Source organism: Lynx rufus, unplaced genomic scaffold (genome assembly GCF_022079265.1).
Source record: "Lynx rufus isolate CCGP_SWC_20201006 ecotype Redwood Valley unplaced genomic scaffold, mLynRuf1.p SCAF_4, whole genome shotgun sequence".
Classification (NCBI taxonomy): domain Eukaryota; kingdom Metazoa; phylum Chordata; class Mammalia; order Carnivora; family Felidae; genus Lynx; species Lynx rufus.
Genome location: NW_025814856.1, coordinates 128,451,928 through 128,478,657, shown reverse-complemented (window position 1 = coordinate 128,478,657; position 26,730 = coordinate 128,451,928). Strand labels below are relative to the sequence as shown.

General features: G+C 38.9%; 1 protein-coding gene and 1 long non-coding RNA gene across 3 annotated transcripts in view; one reads left to right on the top strand and one right to left on the bottom strand.

Annotated features, from left to right (window-relative positions):
- Positions 1–439: 439 nt before the first annotated feature.
- GPR141 (G protein-coupled receptor 141) overlaps positions 440–26,730 on the bottom strand; it is a 44,285-nt gene continuing 17,994 nt past the window's right edge. For both annotated transcript variants that reach the window (XM_047096246.1, XM_047096245.1), the window contains one exon: positions 440–2,349. In XM_047096246.1, coding sequence (XP_046952202.1) covers positions 1,430–2,335 — 906 coding nt within the window. In that variant the 5' untranslated portion in view covers positions 2,336–2,349 and the 3' untranslated portion in view covers positions 440–1,429. The remainder of the gene's footprint in view (positions 2,350–26,730) is intronic.
- Positions 20,811–26,730, top strand: part of LOC124524163 (uncharacterized) — a 63,902-nt gene continuing 57,982 nt past the window's right edge. The window contains exon 1 of the long non-coding RNA XR_006965165.1: positions 20,811–21,024. This is a non-coding gene — a long non-coding RNA (uncharacterized LOC124524163). The remainder of the gene's footprint in view (positions 21,025–26,730) is intronic.

Sequence of the window (26,730 nt, the reverse complement as noted above, 5' to 3'; positions counted from 1 at the left end):
TTTAAATTCTGAACATTTATTTTGCTGGGAAAAAAACCTTACCTTAATTCATTCCATTCTTTTATCCCTAGCACCAATCACTTTAGGTTTTCTGAAGCATTAAAAATGAAACTACGTCAGTTCCTTGGAGAGTTTCAAAATTATAAAACTTTAGGAAAAATAGTAGAAATATGAGCAAGAAGGGAAAAAAACCCACAAACCTATGTATCAACTTAGCAGCCTAATCTCATAGTCTAAATTAATTTTTCCTTTTTTTTTTTTAAGTTTATTTATTTATTTTGAGAGAGCATGAGCTGGGGAGAGGCAGAGAGAGAGAGAGAGGATCCCAAATAAGTTCCATGCTGTGAACGTGGAGTCTGGCTTGAACTCAGGAACCATGGGATCAGGACCCGAGCCAAAGTCAAGAGTCAGACAAGGGCCAACTTAACCTTCTGAGCCACCCAGGTGCCCCTTAAATTAATTTTTATTTAGATTTCTCAAAAAGTCTTTTTTAAGAATATTGTTTTTGTTTAAAGACTTGTAACTTTAAGGGTAGAAGGGAACTCTAAAATGTATAACATTCTGTTTCCAAGGAAAATCTAAATTAACTGTGGCTCAAGACATCTAGAGTTATTTTCAAAAAGCATAAAGGGAAAAAAAAATTAATCATTTCCTTAGGAACTCATTTTAATGCTTACCAGCATATTGGTGAGGAATATTATTTAACTTATAGTTTCACTCTCATTTATATATGTTTAGTAAACTTTTTAATGATTTTTGGATTTATTGAGGATGTTGATCCCATGTTCTTAAACTTGACTTTATAAAGGACAAATCTAGATAGCCTTGTTACCGCAGAAGGCTGCAAGGAGTTCTGTTTCTCTTTATTGCTAGATAAGTGACTTCCTACCAAAGTTATGATAATCTAGAAAAATGTCTTACTGCTCTCCACCCTTATCTGTTATTTGTCAGGGTGGGAATTGAATGGACATCTTATCTGGTTAACCAAGTAGAGTTTGTTCCTTTGGGGCCGATTCATTGCCAGGATTAATTTACCTAAGGTTAAGTGGAATGAAAAGAACTAGAGGGCTAAATCTGTCCAAAGCTTGAAAAAGACCATGTTTCAAACTGATGAAACCAAAATAAGCTGGTGAAACTCAGAAACCATTAAACCCATGGTACCTACATGGGCCAAGTAGACATTTTATACTGGAAAATAATGCTGTAGTGCAGCTCCAAGAGGACTGAACATCACTAGTCTTTCTATAGACATCATTTAGAGATGGCAGGGATTAAATAAGAACTGGAATGAATGCTCTGACATTTTATAGTCTTTTTGTTTGGCTGCATCAAGGCATGGTTTTAATCAAGTAAGGAAATAACGCTTCCTGCCTCTCTGTGCCCATTTTTACTCCCAACATAAAGGGATTCTGAATACTGTGCTTTGTGGCTAGCGGCACAAAAAGCAGTTCCATAGGTCAATTATCTTTTGTCTACAATGGCTTCCCCCAAGAACAAAGAGCAGCAAATCAAAGCAGCTAATTGCTGTTACGCTCAAGAAGATTTCATTATAAAATGCAACAGTGTTGTTACAGTCACTTGACTGTGCCACCACATATAAGTAATAGATCCTAAAGAACTGGTAGGGAAGGAAGCAAACAAGGATGACTCCTATAAAAAAAAGGTTTTTCAGCTGGGCCCAGAACTCCTGGTGGGACAACAAGGAGTGGCGTAGCTTCCGCACCATTGACATAATGATGAAGATCTGGAAGACCAAGAGAATCACTGCAATGGCTATAACAATAGTGACTATCATATAGTTGATAACTTGCACATGGGCACGAGCAAGTTCTTTGTGGAATTTAAAACAGTGTTTCTCATCATACGTCTCAGAATTTCCATACTGAGAAACAACCAGGGGTACCACAATGACAATCACCAGCAGCCACATGCCAGTACTGGCCGCCACAGCATGCAGTTTTCTGTAGAATTCCACTTTGTCCTTGCGCTTGAAGAAGATGAGGTACCTGATGACCAGGATCACCACATAGAACAGGAATGTGAGGTACATGTGGATGTGTAGCATGGCGCTCACAAATTTGCAGAAGGGCAACCCAAATGTCCAGATGTGCTTGATGAGATATGTCAAGCGAAAAGGCACTGTCACCAAGAAAACACTGTGGACCACCACCAGGTTAACGACTGCTGTAGTAGTCACTGACCGCGTGTTCATTTTCACCAGCAGGAACAAAATAGAGATGATGCCCATCAGTCCTCCAATGAGCACTATGAAGTAGAGCCTGGTTAAATGGGGTGTCAATATAGGACTGCAGGAAGAACTGTTGTGGTCAGCCATATTTCAGAAGTCGCCTAGAAGAGACAAAACACCAATATAACTGACAAAGCTTCCAGAGCTTTGTTCATATCTCCTTCCTAGCATTGGCAATATGACTTTGTCACTTATCTGTGTATATGATATAAACTTTATGTACCTTAAGAATAAAGACTATGTCATACGCATATCTGTATACTTGAGACTGAAAACATAGTTAAGTCATTGATTGTTAAGCTTTAATAGGTTAAAGACTTCATCGAGAGGCCCCCAGAGACATGTATGTATGTACATAGTCAAAACAGTTTGCATAAAACTGGATTGCAGACCATCTGAAGCTGACACATGGATACTATTACTGTAACAGCCAGTGGGGAAAAATTATAGCATGGAAGGAAAGTTGAGTAGATGCATTAAGTGTACAAAATATTTCTCTTTTAAGTATGATTCTAATTCTCTAATTCCTTCCAACTCATCAGCAAATGATGCAAGAGTATTCATAATTCATTAGGATGCTAAATAGTTTGGCCAAGGAAAATCAACTACATCGAAGCAGCAATAAACAATAGGAGTGTATATGTGAATTTCTCACCATAGTTATGTTGTAATCTAGCAGTGAGGCCTTGGCTAAATTCTCATGGGTCCCACTGAAAACACAGCATATCTCCCAATTCTCCCATTCCCACACCTTCAAATTCGTGGAAGAACCACTATCACTTTTCCTCTGAAAAGATCCTTTCCCTAAATAGTCTTAGTCCCTTCTAACCCATTATCCACATTCTAATTTATTATTTATTAAATGAAAGAGTTAGTAATCCTTTAGTTACACTAAGTCATTTCTTTTCTTACTTAAATTCCTTCAGTGGCTTCCCATTTCTTTCAGAGTAAAAAAATCCTGGGGCTCCTGGGTGACTCAGGTCATGATCCCAGGGTAATGGGATCCAACCCTCCATCAGGCTCTGTGCTAACAGTGTAGAGCCCGCTTGGGATTCTCTCCCTCTTTCTCTGCCACCACCCCCCTCTGCTTGTGCATGCATTCATTCTCTCTCTCTCTCTCTCTCTCTCTCTCTCTCTCTCGGAATAAGTAAACATTTTTTAAAAAATCCTTCCATGTCTGCAATGTTCTGGGTCATGGCAAAATCTGATCCCTTGAGACCAGATTTTAAAAATGATCTAGAGGTGAAATTGACAGAATTTAATGGATTGTATATAGGGAAATGAAGGGGGGGGAAGTATCTCAGCCACTCCCAGATTTCTAACTTGAACAATTGTGTGATTAGAGATCTGTTTACTGACACCAGGGAGACTGAGGATCATATCTGAGGAAGAGCAGTAATTGAATTATACTCTTAGTACCTGATCTTTGTAACACATTTGCAGTTATTCTTACTCACTTCACAAATGTCTCTTCATATAATCAAAATTACCCAGAAGTTAAAATGAACCACTGATGAATTACAAAAACATTATACTGGTGTACATGTAAATCATATATTCTCAGAAGTCCATTCTTAAGGTGTGAAAAAAATCTTTCCATGTATGAAACACGAATATACATAGGTACACAAATGGACAAGAGTATATCTATGGCATGAAAACTTCATAAAGAGGGGAGAAACAATTAGGTAACAAATGGCTAAAAATGTTCTTTAAGGGGGAGATAATTTTAAAAGTTAAAGAAACACTGTACTAAATAAAAGATGGCAGCCACAAAAGACTACATATTGTACATTTTTTTTTCTAGAAAATCAAAATTAATGAGGCAAAAGGTGAGTGTAGTCCAGGACACAGGTAACAGGGGTAGGATTGGCTTCAAAGGGGTCTGGGAGAGTTTATGCAGAGATGGAATGTTTTATATCATGTTGGTTACAATTCTAGTTATTCGTCAAAGCTGAACAAATTGCACACTTAAAGTTGGTGAATTTCCTGGCATATAACTTATACCTTAATAAAACTAATTTAAAAAATAATAATAATAACCTGACCCCAGGAAACCTGCTTTTGTGGGCATGGAATAGAATTTCCATGTGACCCACTTAAAAGATTCTTTCATGTTATATTTGTTCTATGTGCTGTGTAATCTTTGTATTTCCCTTTTATTCTTCCATTTGAAAAGTAGTTCCTTCAAGTAAACATTTAATTATATTGTGTTTGTATCTGAATTAATGGTAAATGTGTCACTGTAAGTTCTGTCTATCATTATCTTCAGCTATTGAACTAGAATCTGGACTGATTTCTGAGAGAAGAAAGTATAATCAGTCTTATTTGAGTCATTTGTCTCAAATACTCCTTCTTTCTTATGTATAAACTGCTATGATCTCTGTTCCCTAGTTCCCAGACATTACAAGATACTGTGTAAAGTATTACAGAGTAGACACCTGCTTTTTTTTTTTTAATGTTCATTTATTTTTGAGAGAGACAGAGCACTAGCAGGGGAGGGGCAGAGAGAGAGGGAATCACAGAATCTGAAGCAGGCTCCAGGCTCTGATCTGTCAGCACAGTGCCCAATGTGGGACTACCCACAAACTGTGAGATCATGACCCGAGCTGAAGTTGGACACTTGACCAACTGAGCCACCCAAGAGCCCCTAGACACCTGCTTGCACCAGCTAAAGTGGATTTTGTTGTCTTCAGTTAACAACCCTGGCAAAGCTGATCAATTCCTATTTCTCCTTTAAGAATCCGCTGAAGCAGGGGGACCCCTGGGTGGCCCATTTGGTTGAGCGGTTGAGCCTCTGACTTTGGCTTAGGTCATGATCTCGCGTTTGTGGGTTCAAGACCCACATCAGGCTCTGTGCTCAGAGCCTGGAGTCTCTTTGGATTCTGTGTCTCCCTCTCTCTCTTCCCCTCCCCTGCTCATGTTCTATCTCTCTCTGTCTCTCAAAAAATAAAATAAAACATTAAAAAAATATTTAAAAAAAAGCATCCATAGAAGCAGGGTGTCCTTCAGGAAGCCTTTGATCATCTCTATTTGCAATTCAGATAGTGTGCCATTCCTCTTTGGCCCCATGGAAAATGCACCACGCTTGCTTCTATTATGGCATTTATGACATAGACCATAATTCTCAGTTACGCTGCCTCCAAACAAGACTAACTACAGAAGAATCATGTTTTCCTTTTATCCACAGAAACTAATGAATTTTTAAAACGAATGTAAATATCGTTATTGAAAACTAACATGCATATATAGTAGAGTGCTCAGCTGTATGTATATAGCTCAATGAATTTTAAGAGTAAACATAGCCTCACCAAAGGTAACCTCTATCTTCATAACTAACACCATAGAGTAGGTCTATCAACTTTGAATTTTATATGAGTTTAATGTCCTTTGTTTGTGTGTATCTAGCTTCATTCACTCAACATTATGCTTTGAGATTCATTCACGTGTATAGTTTTAGTTCACTCTTTTTGTGGTATATTAGATTATTGTATGAATATGCCACAGCTATATTTTTGATGGATAATAGTATTATTTCCAGTTATAAGGCTATTATAGATAATGTTACTCTGAACATTCTTATAAATATCTTTTGTAAAAATAAGTATGTATTCGGTTGGAAATTTACCTAGGTGTGGATTTGATGGATCAGAGGGTATACCTATTTTCCTGGGGTCAAAGTCTTTACACCTGGAAATTATACAAATGTCTTTATTTACCTAGTTGATTGTCTAATATAATATGAACTGTTGTTAAAGAGTGCAGGGGGTGCCTGGCTGGCTCAGTCTGTTGGGTGTTGACTTCGGCTCAGGTCATGATCTCGTGGTTTGTGAGTTCGAGCCACGCATCGGGCTCTGTGCTGACAGCTCAGAGCCTGTAGCCTGCTTCAGATTCTGTCTCCCCTCTTTCTGCCCCTCCCATGCTCATGCTCTGTCTTTCTCTGTCTCTCAATAATAAATAAACATTAAACAAACAAACAAAAAAAAGAGTGCAGCCGATCTCTTTAAGACCTGAAAGAAGGTGGAGCATTTGAGTGGCTCAGTCAGTTGGCCTCAAGTCATGATCTCATGATTCGTGGGTTCAAGCCCCACATCGGGCTTTTTGCAGACAGTGCAGAGCCTGCTTCAGATTCTCTATTTCCCTTCTCTTTCTGCCCTACTCTGCCCATGTGCTTGTTCTCTCTCTCTCTCTCTCTCTCAAAAATAATTTTTCTTTTTTTTTTAAAAAAGGACCTGAAAGATGGTAAGGGATATAGTTGCACTTCCATGGAGATAATCCATTACTAGTACAAGGAGTCAGGAAATTGCTTTAAACAATATCTATAACATTTATTTGCTGATGCTATTTAGATATCTCATCCATATATCTTCATCGTTTTTCCTCTTCTCGAAATATTCTATCCTGTTTAATCCCCTTTGTGTATCCTTGAGATCTAAACTCAGGTTCCATTTCCTTCAGGACTCCTTCCTGCCCCTTAGACATTTCAGCTGCTTTCTCAAAATGCTTTACTTAGGTGCCTCATTCCTTTCTTCACTGCTTTATTAATTCCTAGTTTAATTCTTTATTTTAGTCATTTGTGTACTTGTTTTAGACACTGGATTTCTTTCAGAAGTAACATTATTTTTTTAATAGTAGGCACGAGTTGTTAACTGAATGAGTGAAATAATGGTAAAAGACTGCTTTGACTTTATTAAACATATTCTTGATAGGGCTCCATTTGGATCTAATCCAGTAACTAATGTCAAGATCCCAGAAATAAACTATAGACCCAGAGCAAACTCTTCCTAAGGGAGTAAGATTGTCTCCCTGTTTCTCCATGAACCACCTTGCCTTGGTAGGGATCTCTTCTTTATCTGTGATTGAACCCTGATGCTCAGCAAGAAGCCTGGCCTCAAACCAGTCTCCCTCTGCCCTCTTTCATTCCCCTCTTTAAAATCCTTCTTCGTTCCTTTTAGTGAAAAGAATGAAGTATGACATCTACCATACCATAAAACCTTTTGCAATCTGACCCCAACTTATGTTTCAAGGTGAACCTCCTGTTATGACCTTCTCCCTACCCCTGTTTCCTCATCCTGTGCCTTGGACTTACAGACCTTCATGCCATTCTTAGAATGTTCTCTTTTAAACCTCCAGGTCATTTCTTCTCTCCACAGACCCCAAACGTACAGCTGGACACTGGACACTGAAGTCTAGGTTGTATGATAAACGGTTTTATATCTCTTATTTAAAAACTTCCCCTGGCCTCCCGTTGTCTCTTGGAGGTGTATAAACTTCTTAGCATGCCATGCTAGATCCCTGCCACTGGCCTTTTATCATTCTATACCTAGCTTCTCTGCCACTAGAGCACCAGGATTCCCCTGCTCTGCCTGAAATATTTCTTCATTGTTCTGTTTTGACCTCAACCCACGCATAGCAGAACTCCTGGGTTTACCCTGTGGTTTGGCTGGGGGCTGTTTCCTTGTGTCTTGGCATTTCCCTTCCCACATACTTGCTTGGGCCTCATTGGTCATTGCCCAAGGCTCGAGGACTACTTTAATATCAAAAGCGAGACATGGAAGTGGCCTCTGTGGCTATTTTATAAGGAATCCATGGTAGAGCCAACATCAGAGACCAATCTCAAAGTGAGAGTCCTAAAAAATTGTTAGAGTCCTACAAAATGGCATTAATTAGTCCACATCCTCATGAGTACATAGACATCAGGTCCCAGACCCCCTTCTTTCTAAACAGAAAAGCAGCTATAATCAACTTGGGATTTTCCATTTCATTTAAGGGACTCCCTGCCACAGTCTATAGATTAAGTAATAGCATCGCATCAATGTTTCTTATGTATATATAGTACATAGTGAAGATTCTGAGGTGAATAAAACACACCTCTGCATTTAAAATTTTTTTTTTCAATGTTTATTTATTTTTGGGACAGAGAGAGACAGAGCATGAATGGGGGAGGGGGCAGAGAGAGAGGGAGACACAGAATCGGAAACAGGCTCCAGGCTCTGAGCCATCAGCCCAGAGCCTGACGCGGGGCTCGAACTCACGGACCGCGAGATCGTGACCTGGCTGAAGTCGGACGCTTAACCGACTGCGCCACCCAGGCGCCCCCACCTCTGCATTTAAATCTCTTTCTATCAGATAGAGGAGAAGACGTACATAAATTATTTATAACACCTACAGGTATATTTAAAAATGCACCAATAATTCAGAAAGGGGAGTGATTAACACAGTGGAGACAGAATGTAGTGGCAATAGAGTAGTTCTTGGGCACAGATGTACAACAGATGCTGCATCTTGAAGGTTGTTTTGAAGTTCCAGAAGCAGAGAAGAGGTAGGGCACTCCAGGTGTAGACAAGAGGCTGATAAAAAGCATGGATCCATGTTCAGAGAATCACCTGTAGTTTGATGTGCCTGGAACATTAGGCAAATAAGCAGAATACAGGCAAATGTCTGTAGATGACACTTGTCATCATGTTGCCCTCATGTTGCCACTCTGAGGATTTCCTATTTTATCCTGAAAATTATGAGAGATGTAAATTTTAAAATGTAAAATGCCATTTAATATTTCAATTCCAAAAGCTGGGTTTTGGCAACAGAATGGAGAAAAGATTGAAGCGGGGCAAGACAAAAAGAGTGATACCATTAGGAGGCTATTATGCTGATCAAGTTTAAATATCATAAAGATTGGTGCAAGTTGGTACCACCCAGGGGAGTTTTGGGGAATTTTTTGCACCCAAACTAAACAGAATTGAAGACTCTGGGGTTGGAGAAGACTTTGTGTGCTTCAGGTATGTCCGTTAGCAAATAGTGACATCTTCATATCAAATCAATGATAAAAGGACAGGAATAGTCACTGAATATTTTAAGAGAACAAATGCCGTATTAAAAAGTCATTAAACCCCTCAGGCAAAGAACTGAGAGTCTAGTTAGTTTTCTGAAAGAGAAAAGAGGAAAAAGTAACTTTAAATGTAATTGATACTGTCAAAGAGAAGAGAATGATGTGAAATTCAATTATAGTTGTTATTGAATAAAAGATGTACTGAACCAACACAATTAGTGAGCTTGTAAGAATGTTCAGAAGGATTCCCACAGCTGGAACAACAACAAAAAGCCTAAGAGATAGAAGATGTAAAAGAAATTCTAAGAGGGGTGCCTGGGTGGCTCAGTCGGTTCAGCATCCAACTTTTGATTTTGGCTGGAGTTGTGATCCCAGGGTTGTGGGATTGAGCCCCATGTTGGGCTCAGTGCTGTGCGTGGAGCCTCCTTCAGCTTCTCTCTCTTTCTCTCTCTCTCTCTCTCCTGCTCCTCTCCCTGCCTCATTCTCTCTCTCTCTCTCTCTCTCTCTCTCTCTCTTAAAAAAAAAAAAAAAAAAAAAAGAATCTAAGAAACACCTAGGGCAAATTTAGAAGTTCCAACATCATCTGGAAATAGCAGAATGGAATGAAACATTCAGATAAAGAGTCGAAGAACATTCCTTACACATAAAAAAAGATGATATCTTTATGTTGAAGGATCTAACCAGTGCTTAGCTGAATTAATAGAAAAGACTCACATTAGGCACATCAGGATGGAATTTCAGCTCACAGAAGACAAACTCACATATCCACTTGGATGTCTAACAAACATTTCAAATTTAGTATATCTAAAGCTGAACTACTGTGCTCTTCCTCCCCATCTCCCAAACACACATACACCATTCTTCCTGATACCCTCCCAGGCTCAGGTAATAGCAAATACATTCTCCAGTTGCTTGAGTAAAAAACCTGAAAGTCATCCTTGATTCTTCTTTTTCTCCCCAAATTCACCTACACTCCTTAACCAACCCTAATCCTTCCTCCTTAAAAATAATCTACTGGACCAGATGTTTTTCTATAAAGGACATTACTGAGACAATTGGCAAAACATGAACAGTCTCTAGATTAAATAATAGCATTGCATCAATGTTTTTTTCTTGACTTTGATCATTCTATGTCATTATATGAGTATGTCATGTTCTTAGAAAATATACACTATATATCATAAAGGCATCATGTCTTCAACTTACTCTTAAATCAAAAAATCGTAATAATAAATATATATGTATCTATATATGTATATATACATACACATACATGCATGCATAGATACATATATATAAATTGAAAACCAAATGTGATAATTATTACAATTGGGGAATCTGTATGAAGGGTATATTGGAGTCCTTTGTACCATTCTTAAGCTTTTAACAGGTATAAACAAAATTATTTCTGGGGCACCTGGGTGGCTCAGTCGGTTAAGCATCCGACTTCAGCTCAGGTCATAATCTCACAGTTTGTGAGTTCGAGCCCCACGTCAGGCTCTGTGCTGACAGCTCAGAGCCTGGAGCCTGCTTCAGATTCCATCTCTCCCTCTCTCTCCCTGACCCTCATCCACTCACACTCTGTCTCTGTCTCTCTCTCTCAAGAATAAATAAACATTAAAAAAAATTTTTTTTAATTATTTCTAAGTTAAGGGCACCTGGCTGGCTCAGTTGGTGGAGCATGTGACTCTTGATCTTGGAGGTTGTGAGTTCAAGCCCCATGTTGTGTATAGACATTACTTAAAAATAAACTCCTAAAACATTATTTCTAAGTTAAAATTATGAAAAGTAGAATCTAAAATATGTCTACTCTTCACCACTTACATTGTGATTGAACTGTGATTCAAGTTGCATCATCTTTCCCTAGGAATATTAGACAAACCCATAAATTCTCCTTTCTTTGACTCTTGCCTCCCTTGTTGTCTATTCTCAACTCAGCAACCAGCATGCTCTTTCAATGCTATTCTTCTTATCACAATTTTCTAATGGCTTCTTATTTCACTCAGACTCAAATCAAAATTTCGAAAATGGTCTATTAGGCCCTACAGAATTTAACCCCACATCCCCCACATTCTCTCTTTGATCTTATCTCCTACAACTATCACTTTCATTGGTATATTCCAACTAGGCATAATAACTCCTTGCTTTTTCTCAAACTTCCCTGGAATGTTCTCACCTCAGGGCCTTTGCACATGAAGTTTCCTCCTCAGGAGTATTCTTCCCAGATATCTGCACAGCTTGATCTGTCCTTTACCCCCCTTCATGTCTCTGACCAAAGGTCATCTCAGTAATTCACTTCCTCGCTTTCATATTTAGTATGTCCATACTCCACTTTCACACAGCACACCTCATCTCCTTTTTCTACTTTATCATTCTCCACAGCATTTATCACTGACCCACCATATGTTTTGTTTGTTTGTTTGTTTGTTTGTCTTCTTGTTGCCTCCACTAGAATCAAGTCCTTGAGGACAAAGAATTCTGTTTTTTTTTCACTTTTTTACCTCTAGCATCTGTAATAGCGCTTTGTGCCTAGTAGCTTCTTAATAAATAATTATTGAATGAATGGAACCAAACATCCTAAAAGTTCCCATAGAGAAAAAAAAAAAAAACACAGATAATCTATAAAAGAATTAGAAACAAACCAGCATTAGACTTCTGACATATTACATGCTGGGGGGAAAAGAATCTGAATGGTTTTGAAAGATGATTTTGAATTTAGAATTCTGCTTGCAACCAAACCTGCATTCAGAAGAGTAGAAAAGCATTTCCTGATACATGAACACTCAGAAAGTTTACCTCTCTCAGATATTTCCTGAATTATTAATGTAAATTCCAGCAAAATGAGAAAGGATGTATGGGATTCCAAAAATAGAATAGTGAACCAAAATATAAGTGAAACACAGTGAGATCTATAATGTTACCACACAAAACTAAAGTATGGTTTCAGCGTGGTGGGGGTGGTGAAAATAAAAAGGAAAAGTTCTATGTTAAGATTTTTGTTTTATTGGGGAAGGGATTAAAGGTAGTATTTAATTGCAGAGAATCCAAAAACTTTGAGTTTAAACTTTTGATGAAATTTAAGAATGGCCAACTTGGTAAATAGATGTTGGTATGCCTTACAAATTATAAGGAAAAATGAAATACAGTAAAGCCAATAAATCTAAGCAAAGGAAGGGAGGAGAAACAATAAAACAGAAAACAAACAAGAAAAAATGGTAAGTAGACAAATTTAAAAACGAGAAAATTAGTGCAGACACCTCTGAAATCACTATATTGTTCCTTCCTCTACTCACTAAAAAGAATTGTATGCATTTCTGTGAATATACTAAAACCCATTGAATTGTACACCCTTTTTTAATGTTTATTTTATTTATTTTGAGAGAGAGAGGGAGAGAATTCCAAGCAGGCTGTACACCCAGCACAGAGCCCGATACGGGGCTCAATCCCATTACCGTGAGATTATGACCTGAGCCCAAACCAAGAGTTAGGTGCTCAATTGACTGAGGTGCCCAGGCACCCCTGAATTGTACACTTTAAAACAGTGCATTTTATGGTATACAGATAATATCTCAATAAAGCCATTATTTAGAAAGAGAGAAACTATCTGAACTGAGTAATGAGATAGGAGAGAGGAGAAGGAGAAATGGTAATGAGAAGGAGAAAGAGAATTATTACTGACAAGGTAAAGAATTAAGACAGAAACAATGGTGCTAAGCAACTTACTCCCTTCCTGTTGGGAGGAGAGAAGAGAAGTGTAACTTAAGAGTCCTGGCTAGACAGATACCTCAGTGGCCTGGTCCCTTTGACCCTACACTTCATTCCTCTTTGCTTCCCACTCCATCCCGAGATTCACTTCCTCCTACCACACTGCACAGATGGGCCTGTGGGTGAATCCATTCAATATGAGAGAACAAGAGCACTTGTCACTGTTGTCTCGCTTTTTCCTCATTATGTTTCACACCCATCCTTGTCCCCAGAAATGAAGGATCCACAAAAGATGTGTGATTTACCACTGTGTCACCAGGGCCAGAGGGACACCTGTACCAGGGATCAGAAGACAACATCACAAAATCTTAGAATCAGAATGAAATCTAGAGATCACCACCATTTAAACAGAGGAAGACACTGCAGACCACACAGGGACTTTTCGTTAATCTAACAAAGCAGTCACTATCTAAACCTCAGGTCTCCTGTTCTAGTCCAGAACTGTTTTCATGACACAAGACCACTATGGAAAGAGTACAGAGGTCCAGAGACATGAAAGACAGATTCTGAGTGGCAGAGCCATGATTGAAGCCCTCCCCCAAGGATACTTCTTCAAGGATATCAGTTAGGAGCCAGGATGAATATTCTGCCCAGGTAGAAGAGGCGGAACAATGAGAAAAGGTTGTTGATGGACAAACAGCTTCCCTGCCTGTGAGATATCCTCGGAACAAATTACATTTTGTTATGTTTATTGAAAAAAAAAATAGGAGCATTCACTTTAATCACTCTGGGAAAAATCAAGCAGCATTTTATCCAAAATATTTTGAGAAAAGACTCTGGAATGAGAGCTCCACATTAAGGATAACTTCAGGGTAGCTAAAAAAAAAATCTTTCCGAAAATACCAGAGGCAGTGTGAAAAACAACAAAACATAAATGTCAGGTCAACAGAAATCCATTTGAGAGAATTATATGACTAAGTAATATACATGAAAAAAAATCCCCCTATATTTGTGTGTGTATGTTTGCCTTCTCTCACAGTCCTCATCTTTGCTATTCTATTTCTGTTTGAAAGGAGTCTCCTGGGTGTTCAACTAAAATTATAAAAAATGCTTGCTTAGGCAGTGTCAAAGTTACATCTGTAGTCTCACTAATCAAAAAAAATCAATTCCAGCCAACAATAACATTCTGGGTTTGAGCTATTATCTCTCCAGTTAATTGAGTTGTTAAACATTGTTCCTGACTTCACAACTTCTGGTTACCCATAAAGGAAGTGAAAGCTGATGTCAGAACCCCATGAGGTTGAAACTCAGAGGTTTTGTACAAAGCGAGAGTTACACTGCTTAGTAAGCCATCTTGGCACACTATTTACCACCTATTTTCTCCCCAAATAAGGAGAAATCTGTGAGGTCTTTCCATTCCTGGGGAGAACTTTGCACACATCTCTAGGCCTATAGGTATTAAAATGTGCTATGAATTCTTGATCGTACACTATACTCTCAGCCCTCAACAAGCAAAGCCAACAATGAAAGAAAACTGTCAGAAGTTCTACAGGTTCTTCTGTTCAAACCATGGCTCCCCTTCATATCTAAATAGAGCTCTGGGAAATCCTTGATCTCAGCTGAATATAATCTACCAACAAGTCAAGATGCAATGGCCAACAGAACACCTAGGAGGACCAGGAATGGAAAATTACTTTAGAGAATGTTGAACCTCTTCATTAAGGGAAAGATGGCATTTCATTTGGGAATTACCAACATTTGTGGTAGGAAGGTACCATAGCTTCAAGGGTAATGTAAAATATAAGCTTACTCAGAAGAACTTTCCTCAAGTCAAAGCTGCTGAGAAATTAGCCAGACAATTTAGTCAGAAATTAGCCAAGGCTCACTCTCCTCCCTTCTTTAGTCCCAGGTGCCTCTGAATGTATGCTTTTTTATCAACAACGGGTATGTCTGTTCAACACAGTGTGTTGGTTATGATAGCTGCCCTGCCTCCGTTCCTGACACTGTGATGGAAATTTCACATACATTATTTATAATCCTCCTAAGAAGTCTAGGACATGGGTATTTTCTATCCCAAGTATCAGATCAGAAATTGAGACTCAAGAAGGTTAAGCAACTTTTCCCAGGTTACTCAGCTAACAAGTGGCAGCACTAGAGCCCAAATGCTGAGTGTCACTTCACTGGGTTGTAGCAGTAGAGTCCTCCTGAACAAAAAAGTGGGCATTCCATTGCTGCTGCATCGCTGCTCTCCTCTGAGTTGGGGAATCTGCTAGACAGTTGATCCTTGTTTCTCCACTGCATTTGTTTATGTCTTGTGACCAGAGTATTTAAGGGCAATTAATTTGAATACTAGCAAGAGACTTGGAGAAGTAATTAAAATAGGTCCACTCAACATTCTCTAAAGTCAATATTTGCGAAGCAGTTCATCAGATTGCAATATAATAGAAAAAGCTGAATTAAAATTTAATTACTAAAATTTAATTTGTCCTAAAGATAGACTCCTGAAACTTTTTCTTAATTCCTTTTTACTTTTTGAACTATGTCCTTAACCACCCTGCCCTTTTTGAGATTGAAAATCGTACTGAGAGACTGTTATGGAGGGCCTTGTCAAACTGCTCAACCCCAGACAGATCTAGCCGAGGGAAGTCCATGTGTAACCATCGATGGGCACAAGGGGCTGGTATCTGCAAGTATCTGCTGCTGTGTGCCCAGGAATCCCTGGATAAACAGCTGGGACACACCCCTCCCCTGGGAGTGCCAGGCTTGAATCATGCCACATCTTTCCTCTGACTCCCTGGTTCCTAATTAACTTCACAGCCTCCCTAGATCTTGAGCCTCCCTGAACCCCATCCATTTCTCCATGTTCTGGCACTCCTTTCTTTCACTCCATTAATTCTTTTCACCCATTAATTTAGTTGTAGCTTTCAGGTCAATGACCCTCCCAGGACCAGCCAACTCTTCAGATCTTGGTTCAGCCTGACTATAAAGTTCTTTAGGCCCTACTTCCTCTATTATTCCTGCTGGCCCCTGTTTCCAAGGGCTGTTCCTGCTTCTCTTCATCCTTAACTTATTTCTAATAGAATCCCTGGAAGGATTCAATCTTTGCCTATGTTCTTATTTCCTTACCACTTCCTTTCAAAGTTTATTCCCCACCCTATCCCACAGGGGCTGAAATAGTATCCTGCTGAAATCCCCAGAGTAAGAGATACCACTAATTTCCTCAGTTTTGTGTTTAAATCTCAGCTTCTTTGTTCCTGTTTTGCTACCCAGCTACCCCTGAACTGCACATTCTAACCATGGCCAAGGTGAACTCTAAGATTAGACAATATTAGACCCTTCTTACAACAGTGACTATGACTCTCAGATATGTGTGGCAAAAGGTAAATTTCAATATTTTTTAAAAGTTTTTTAAAGCTTATTTAGAGAGAGAGAGAGAAAGTGTGCACATGATGGAGAAGGCCAGAGAGAGAATCCCAAGCATGTTCCACACTGCCAGTGCAGAGTCAGATGTGGGGCTCAATGGATGTCACAAACTGTGAGATCATGACCTGAACCGAGATCAAGAGTCACATGCTTAATCCACTGAGCCACTCAGGTGCCCCAAGTTTTAATATTTTTGAAGAGAGGAACTAAGTCACTAGGATCATTTTGGCCCTTTATACAGGAAAATGAAGGCCAGTTTGTCTATTAATAAACAGAGGGTAAAATACATTTTATAATAGAGGAAGCTATTATTAATCCTGGATGAAGGAAGAGCCACCAGATATCTAACTATGGATCAGAAAGCTTCTTGGCAGATTGTTGTACAGAAGATTCATCACTGCATCTGATGGTCAAATAAAATGACCAATCTTGAGATCCTGTGACTCAACAAAGACCTGGCTTTTTCAGTCATGCCTTACTCCATCTCTTAGCTCATTCGGACTTCCACCTTAATCTCAAACAACAGAACTACTTTGTAGTAGTCCTGGTTACCAAGCTGCCAAAGGCATTTCTTTGGGGCTTTCTGGTTCACTCTTCATTTTCTTAAAGGTACCTGATAGCAAATCAGCAGCTTCTCTGGATTCTGGCCACAGAATTAACCTCAGTCCTGAAGGGCTTTAAAATAGAATATTCAGAAAGGACTTAGACCTTAAAGTTCCAAGACTGGCTGAGGGGGAAAGGCAGAATTCACTAGAGATCTCAAACTTGTGTCATTGACTTGGCTTAAATATTTTCCCGTGGATGATGTTTTTTCATCACAGATGACATGCTAGTATTACTGTTAATATTCTATATTCATTTATTTATGGCTAAAACTGCCATGTACAATGAGAGCAGAAATGCCTTGTCTTTCCCATATTTTCTGAGTGAGATGGGAATTGAATGTTGGCCAGCCCCCAAAGATATATATCCAAGTCTATGAATGTGATCTTATTTAGTAAAAGAATCTTTGTAGATGTGACTGAGGATCTCAAGATGAGATTATCCTGGATTATCCATGTAGGCTCTAAATCCAATGACAGGTGTCCTTAAAAAAGACACACAGTGGAGAGACAGGAGCAGAGGAGAAGGCCATGAGAAGACAGAGGCAGAAATTGAAAATGTGCAGCCATAAGCGAAGAAGTGCCTGGAGTCAATAAGAAGCTGGAAGAGGCAAGGAAGGATTCTTTAGAGCCCTCAGAGGGAGTATGACCATACTGGCACCTTGATTTCAGATGTCTAGCTCCAAAGCTGTGAGGGGATAAACTTCTGTTGTTTTAAGCCACCAAGTTTGTGGTAATTTGTTATGACACTAATACAGGTGGCCATAATTTTAATGTTTACATTATCACAAGGGGAAGAAATCTTAATTCTGGCAGAACCTCTGGGTCTGTAATGTCAGAATCACCCAGATCTGTAGGGATATATTCAAGTACAAATTGTGCTACATACCACAGCCTTCCCAGATTACAGGAGAAAGTTAAGATCATCTGATGAAACTCCCCATTTATAAATAGTAAAGCTTACTCTTCAGGCCTCTGTAATGTCTCCCACAAAACTTACCAGCAAAACTTAAAATAGAAGAGTGTTATGGAGGTGCCTGGGTGGTTTAGTCAGTTGAGCATCCAATTCTTGATTTTGGCTCAGGTCATGATCTCATGGTTGTGAGATCAAGCCCCATGACAGGGTCAGCGCTGGAGATGGATCTTGCTTGAGATTCTCTCTCTCTTTTTCTCTCTCAGTCTCTCTCTCTCTCTCCCCCCTTCTGTCTGACTTCTTGATCATGCAGATGCACACTCTGTCTCTCAGCAACAACAAAAGAGTATTGTGAATTTGAGCTATGCTTGAGATACTGTATCTTCAAATTCCATGCTGTGGTAGGCATCTGAAACTTAATATCCTCAAAGTATTTTCATATACTCTCTCACCCTTGTTATCTCAGAAGAACCCACATTAGGTAGATGAGGTTCTAGCATTAGTTCATCTCTCATTCCTGCTTAGGGCAAATGTCATGTTTCCTTTGCCCATGAGAGGCTTTTTCAAGAAGTTCCATGAATGCGTATGTCATCATTCCATTTACTTCAAATCAAGGCTCACTAGCAGAAATGATTACTTGTTCATTTTTTCCTAAAGCTTCTATTTCATCCTGAATCACCATTCACTTTCTATATAACGTTTAATGTAGTATCTAACTATAAAAGTGCCTGTTGTTTTATATATTGATTGACCATTTCCCTTACTAAGCAAGAATCTCCCATAGGGCAGTGACCATAGCTGTTTAATCCATTACTAGTCTGATGCTGGATACATAGCAAACACTAAATATTTTGTTAAATATTTGTTGAATTTAAGGCTTTTTACCTCCCTTACTAGGTATAAATCTATTAATGGTGGCAACTTTCAATGTAATTAATCTATTTTATCCCAGAGAGAAGAAACAATGCATTGCAAGGCTATGAGAGCAGAAACTGATTTCCTGGTATATTACCTTTGAACAATTATATTTAAGGTGCATATATGTTCCCAAGAGATGTGTAAAGATTATATAGTAACGAATTAGGGGCACAAAGTAAAAGAAGACACAGTCCTGCCCTCAAGCAGCTTATCCTCTCCTGAAAGAGGCAGATACATGTAGTAGAAATACATGAAGGTAGAATGAGAGAGTGCCTTGAGAGCAGAGTGATGAGAGAAGCCAAACTGGGAGAAGGAGAAATCCAGGAAAGCTTCATGGAGAGGCTGCTTGTGAAATGGAATTGAAGGATGGAAAGGATTTGGTAGACAAAAAGAGAGTAGGGGACAGAAGGAGAAGACAGAAAATGTCAGGGGATGAAACAACATGAGCCATAAAAGACAGACACCAAACTTTGAAAGGTTTGTTGATAAACAATTTGGTCTTCTTCATTAAAACCATGAACACATCAATCAGCAAATATACAACCTCTCTGTAAGCTTTGATTATTTAGTCCTTGTTGTTCAGAGATGTCCTCAATCTACTTAATTTTGGAGGGGGGAGGGAGGTGACAGTAAGAGATATATTTGTATTTCTCTTTAATTGCTTCTATTTTAGACCATATACTGTAGACTAGAGGAAAGAAGCATAGTGTTTCCTTTTTGTGGATTTGAAAGCAGCTTCTCGTTCTCACAAGGCCTCAATCTATATTTTCTGGCCACATTCCCTGCTGAGAGGTATCATGTGTTTAAGAAATGACATAAATGTTAACCATAGTCAGACACACATAATTAGGAAGGTCCATCTGTAATCAGACACCCCCCCATGGTTTAGACAGGGTCTTGTTCCCTTTTAATCATACCCATCATGAAAAATTGAGGCTCATGACCTAGGCGACCTTCCGTATACCTTCCTAGGCACCTTCTATAGAGCTGGGCTCTAATGAATGCTCATAACACCCTTGGCCCCTTGGGAAACACTTTATCACTTTATCAATCTCCAGTCTATAAGGGAAAACTTCACTTTAATGTTTAGATACACAGCTTGGGTTGAAAATCCAGCCAAAATTTCAGCAACTTTACGTGCTCTTTTATAACACATGAGACACAAGCAAATAACTAAAATGGAAACTTCATTCTTAAATAGAAACTCTTAAGAAGGCAGGGAGCTCCTAGATGGCTCAGTTTTGTTAAGCATCTGACTCTTGATTCATAATCTCATGGTTCGTGAGATCAAGCCCTGCGCTGGGTTCCACACTGATAGCGACAGTGTGGAGCCTGTTTGGGATCCTCTCTCCGTTTCTTTCTGCTTCTCCCCCACACATGCATGCACATGCGCTCTCTCTCGCTCTCTCTCTCTCTCTCAAAATAAATAAATGAACATTTTTAAAAAAGAAATTCTTAAGAAAGGAACCATTTAAACAAACAAACAAACAAACAAAAAAAAAAACAATTTGTACTGGCTTCCTGAGCAAAAGAACTAACTCAACTGAAGAATATAGAAGTTACCACTTTAGGCCAACAAGAAATCATACTTTCATCCACATACTTATTTTTTTGACCGTCTTTATTAAAAACACTAATCCCAAATAAAACAATGAAATAGGGTAATTTTTGTTTTTTAGGGTGCTACATTTCTACTAAAGCCCTGACTATTACTTGTTCTTCTAATTTCTCTGTCCATCCCATTCCCTAACAAAGCTGACTTTTTCCTATGTCCTGATTTCTCCCAGCAATATATCACACATGACCCAAAAAATTCCTAACTAGTCCTTTATGTTCTAAGTCATCTTTCAACTCTCTCAAGAATTTTCTGTTATTCCTCCAGAAACGTAATGATCTTTCCCACTCTAATAGTTGTATCACTTTTGATTCACATCATTGCAAGTTTTAGTATAGCTTTTTGATTTGGCTCCTCCCTCTACATAATAAATATATAGATACCCAGAGAAGGAACTATGTTTAATTTTTTTTAGTTTTCCCCTCAGTTCTTAGCAAGACTGGTGTTGGCATGGCTCATTGAAAGAATGAATGATGTTGTGGATGGTTGTGTTTGTCTGCCTCCTCAGACATCAGTTCTGCCCTCCTCAAAACCCATCATTTCCACTTTAGGATCTGTGTCATTCTGAAGACGTTGACTCCATGTCTCAACTCCAAAGATGGGACTCTAGCCTTGGGCTAAGGTAAACTGAGCAGTACATTTCATCCCCCAACTCACACCTGATCATAATTATTGCTTCAAGATGGAGGAATGACCTAGGATGGTCCAGTTGGAAAGATTTCAGGACTCTTTCTGGCTATGCTGGGCAAAGGCAAATTCTCTTGTTTAGAGGTATGTATATTTGAGACTTAGAAGTGCTGTGGTCATTTTACTGGCATAACAGAAGTCAACATTACAGTAAGCTCATGTTGCTGATACGGCTTGGCAAGAAACAAGCATAGGTATCTGGTATAGGAAATATGTTCTTATATAACATATAGGAACAGGAGGAAAAGAGAACAGGAGGAAAAATCCCAAATTTTGAGCCCATCTGATAACAACAACAACAAAAAGTCAAATTAGAGTTCTCTTCAGTTTGCATTACTAAAAATGTCATTATTTCCTCATATGTAATATGGGACCAAGAATGAGATAAATTATGTAAAGCACCCAGCATGGAGCTAAACACTGAACAGCTACTCCATAAATGTCAATAATTTCCCTTTCTTTTCCTCCCCATCTAGAAGTCTTTAAAAACAAACAAACAAGTAAACTCCCAAAACTGAAATATATCAATAATGAAAAATTCTTGTAATAACATGTTTTGAAGAACTCAGGATAAAACTAGATAATGCTCAGGAAAGAAACTTCATCTTCCAGCTTTTGCAAGGAGAAGACTAACCAAATCAGGACTCATATAGTTTTGTGAAACTTTGTCATTACAAATAAGGTAATAGCTTACATCCTGTTTCTACACATCAGAGTAACAAACCATGGTGCAACAATGCTTGCTACAAAAATGGTAGATGAAAACACAAAGAAAACTAAACTCTTGATTCCTTGGGCCAGATTTTTACGTTAAAAAATGTTCATTGGAAAATGAGGATAATGTAAAGGGAGAAACTTCAATTTGATTTATTTAAGGTTATTTGGATAAATTCAAGTTTGCTTGGCTTCTTTTAGGATTATTCTTTAACTTTAATTGTCCAAGAAGTTATGTAACCAGCAATTAGCTACCAAGAGTTCCAAGTTATTAAAAAATTCTGTTACAAATATAACACTCTAGAACCTAGTAGACTATAAAACTGCATAGTAACTGTCTTCTACCAAGATATTTGTAATTATTTTGTTACAGTGGGAGGAATTCTCACTATTATTATTCCCAAATTCTTCTAGAACCTTATAGGAAAATATAGTCCTTTGGAATCAAGTTATCTGGCTAGTTCTATTAGCAAAAATGTATACTATCATTTTTTCCAATTACCATGATTAAATGTAGTAATTTAGGTGATATAAGAGAAAAATAGCCTGAGCCTAGGTCCCAGCTCTGTGGATTATTAACTGTTTAAATCTCTTTACTTCAAAGTATTAGCCCTCTCAGCTTTATAGAGGATAATGATAATAGTACATGCCCTGCCAAACCCATGGGCTCTCAAGAGAATAAAAAGGATTCCCAACAATATTTGCCACCAAAATACCTGGCATAAAACCTAACCTTAACTGCATCTAGAACCCAGGTTGGGGGTAAGTGGCAGGTGATGGGGGAGGGGGAATGAAACAAAAGTCATTCAGAAAATAATAGGAAAGGGGCGCCTGGGTGGCTCAGTCAGTTAAGCATCCAACTCTTGATTTCGGCTTAGATGATGATCTCATGGTTCATGAGTTTGAACCCTGCATCAGATTGGACTCTGTGCTGTCAGCGTGGAGCCTGCCTGGGATTCTGTCTCCTTCTCTCTCTGCACTTCCCCTGCTAGCTCTCTATCTCTCTCTTAAAATAAATAAAAATAAACTTAAAAAAAAAAAAAGAAAATAGTGTGCCTGCTTGGCTCAGTCGGTAAAGCGTCCCAACTTTTGGTTTCGACTCAGGTCATGATCTCACTGTTCATGAGTTTGAGCCCCACATTGGGCTCTGTGCTGGCAGCATGGAGCCTGCTTAAGATTCACTCTCTGTCCCTCTCACTGCTCCTCCCCCCACTCGTGCTGTCTCTATCTCAAAATAAATAAGCTTAAAAAAGAAAAGAATAGGAAAATCATTAGCTTTGCAGCTGAACACAACCATATTTGAATTCTTACACTATTACTAGTTTGATCTTAAGCAATTTATTTAATCTCCCTGGGTTCAGTTCCCCCATTTATATAATGGAATATTATATTATCAATATTGCAAAAGTGTTAAATGAGACAACAAAGAGATATAAAGGGCTTACTATAGAGTCTTGCTTTAGGAATTTGTTAATAAATTGTAGCTGAAATTACACAGAATATTCAAGTAGAGAAATAAGGTTTCAGTCATGAAAATATATAACTAATGGGTACTTTGAGCCATGAATTGGAGGTTCTTTAGCAGCAAGACAGCATATACTGGAGATAGCATATACTTCAAGTGATGGATCAATTGAAGCTATGAAGTTGGGAACTTTCATTAACTCATAAGTCTCAACACAGACAAGTGTAACATTGGCACCATGTGGAATACAGGAAAAGAATTAAAACACTCTAGGCAGCAAAAGAGGAAGAGAAATCTAAACAAGAGACCTAACAGATACCCTTGGATATATTGGCTGAAGTGTTTTTTTAACAATTTACCCATGAAAAAACATTATAGAGTAGCATCAGAGTCCAATGGAATTTTATCTGAATTTTAAAATATGTAATAATACTGGACTTAATTATTGATAACATGCACACACTATATTTGTGGCAGGGGCATTATTTGCCTACCTCCTCACTCTCCCACCCCATGTGCACACACTCTGACGTGTGACTTTGCAGTCCCTCCCACTATAGGACCAGCTTGTATTCCCAGTCCCCATGACTTTATGTTTGGCCAGGTAACTTGCTTTGGCAAATAGGCTAAGGTAAAAGTGACAGTGTGCCAGTCTTGAGCTTAGACCTTAAGAAGCAATGTCTCTGCATATTCCCTGTGTCTCTGCCATTACCAAGAGAAGAGCATGCTGGGTTAGCCCCTAGTCCCAGGAGGAAGGTGAAAGACACATGAAGTGGAACTAAACCATCCAATAGAGCCCAGCTTTTGTCAGCAGACACCAGAAGTGGGTGCAAGCTGAAATGAGATCTGCAGAGCCACCCTGCTAAGCCTAGACCAATTGGCTGACCCTTAGCCAGTACGTAGGTCCATAAAGATAAACGATTGCTTCTTTATGCTTTTGAGTCTTGGAATGACTTATTGCAAGCATTTTGCTGGCAATAGGTAACTGACTACACTGTTCTTAAGAGGCATCTTGCTTTTTAAAGTATGGTCCCTATCTGCTTATTCATTGCCATCAGAAAGGCAACCACTGTTTGCCATCCTTCAGGTGTCAAGGTATGCTTTAAAAAAAAAAAGTCCTTTGATTCATGACTTATACATTATCTAGAGAAGAAGAGAAAGGTGATATGAAGAGTGAATGGCAGTCTAGTTTTTATGGTGCAAACAAAAGTAATATTAAGTATGGAAAGTCAATCACCATATTACCCTTTTTGTTTTTGTTTCTTCCAAACTTTTTGGTACCTCTCTTATTGACTCCCCACTGGTAAACATGTGAGTAACCTGAGTCTCTTAACCACCAACACTAACCCTTGGGTCCTTCTCCATACAACAACATATGCACCTATTTAGGCAAGCCTAGGAAATTTGGAGGTGAATAAGTGACTGTTATCAAAGGGACCACAGGCAGGAACTCAGTCACTCCTCTCTTGTGTCCCACAACCTATGGAAACTTGTAATACAAAGCCTCTAGAATCTTGAATAAGGTGGCCTTATTAAAGAATAAGGTAGTTATTCCGAGATTGCTGAGTTGTTATGAAGTAATGGTATTTATCCTGCCTTTTGGGTATCTGTCATCTATTTTTTAAAAAATGTTTATCTATTTATTTTGGGAGAGTGTGTGCACACACACGTACATGCGCACATACACGTGTGGTGAGCAGGGGAGGGGTAGAGAAAGAATCCTAAGCAGGCTTCGTGCTGTCAGCATAGAGACTTACTTGGGGCTCAATCTCACAAACCATGAGATAGAGACCTGAGCCAAAATCAAGAGCTGGATTCTTAACCCACTGATCCACCCTGTGAGATCATGACCTGAGATGAAATCAAGAGTCAGATGCTTAACCCACTGAGCCACCCAGGTGCCCCTCTATCATCTATTCTCATCATACACAGAGGACTGAGATTTCCAGACCTCTGACACTTCTGGCTGTATTTAATCAAACCTTGAGGCTATTATTCAGGTAAATAATTTTATCTTTATCTGGAGTTGGAAATTTGCATGTCTAGGATACCTAGTTAGCTAGATCATACCTCATTCAAGAAGATCTAAACATATCCTGCAGAAAGTATTCAGGGCCAAGAAAAGGATACAGGCAGAAGTTGTGAGATTTCAGAGAAAGATTTCCTGCAGTTAGGAGACTCATATAAAATTGCCTGGTGGTGTTTCAAATAGGCTTAAATTCAAATCAATGGCTTAAATTTGCTAGCAGAGGTAGAATTTTAAGAAGCAGATTTTTAAGGAGAAATTAACCTAGAGGAATTAATTTCTGATGAAAAATTGAAGATACCCAGTAGATTTGGGGAGGTATCTAGCCAATTCATAATTCATCTGCTCCGGACCCTATGACCTGATTTTTCCAGCATGTGCTCACAGTGTTTTTCCATGTAGCTCACGGTGAGTTCATCTGTACTTTTAACAGAGCTGTAGCCAATGAAATGCTCACTTTGGTCATTTATCAGGAAGCCTCTAGACTGGTGCCACTCAAGGTTAGTCTGTGCATTGACAGCATCAACTTCACTAGGGCCCTATCCAGGCTGACTGAACAAGAATCTCTGGGCTGAGGCTCAGCAATCAATTTTTAAACCAAGTTTTCCAGAGGGTTCTTGGCCATGTTCATATTTGAGGACTATTGACTTAATTCACCTTGAGCAAGTCACCCCTCTGTCCACAAAATGAAGAGGTTAACTTGGATGATGTCAGTAGGGCCTTTAGAGCTCTGTCATTCTGCTATTTCACTCCAAATAGTATCAATCTCTCCCCCTGCCTTTTTTCCCCTTTTGATCCATGACTGTTATAGAGTGTAAAGGAAGACTTTGAGAGCCAGATCTGTGGTAAGTCATCTCCACTCTCACCCTAAAGAAACTAGAACACCACTAGTTATAATAAACACATGGGATATTTGATGAAACAGGTATGGCATTCTGAAACTCAGGAGGAAAAAATTCATCCTGTTATATACATAAGTAAATAGCAATCAAGATTGTGTAAGCAAAACAAAAATATCTTCCTACTACTTCCTAGCTCAGTCCAGAAATAATGACCATCACAACAACAATAAGGATCTCTGTCACCCAGATCATGGGCTTTAAATATAATTTCCCTCTAGAAGAAGCCAGAGCTGCCTGTTGGAGAAAAGTGAGGGAGAGAAGAGAATTCTAGATTTTAAAAGATGTAATAAACAGATCAACAAGGGCAGTGTGTAGGCCTTGTTTGGAGCCCAAGTCAAGAAACCAACTGAAAAAAGTATGAGGTGATCAGGAAAATTTGAACAATAACTGGCTTTCTATAACACTAAGGGGATTATTTGGAGCAAGATAATTGTATTATAGTTATTTTTTTTTAAAGGAGTCCATGGGGCTCTTGGGTGGCTGTCAGTTAAGTGTCCAACTTCGGCTGAGGTCATGATCTCGCGGTTTGTGAGTTCATGCCCCGCGTCGGGCTCTGCGCTGACAGCTCGGAGCCTGGAGCCTGTTTCAGATTCTGTGTCTCCCTCTCTCTCTGACCCTCCCCTGCTCACATTCTGTCTCTCTCTGTCTCTCAATAATAAATAAACGTTAAAAATTTTTTTAAA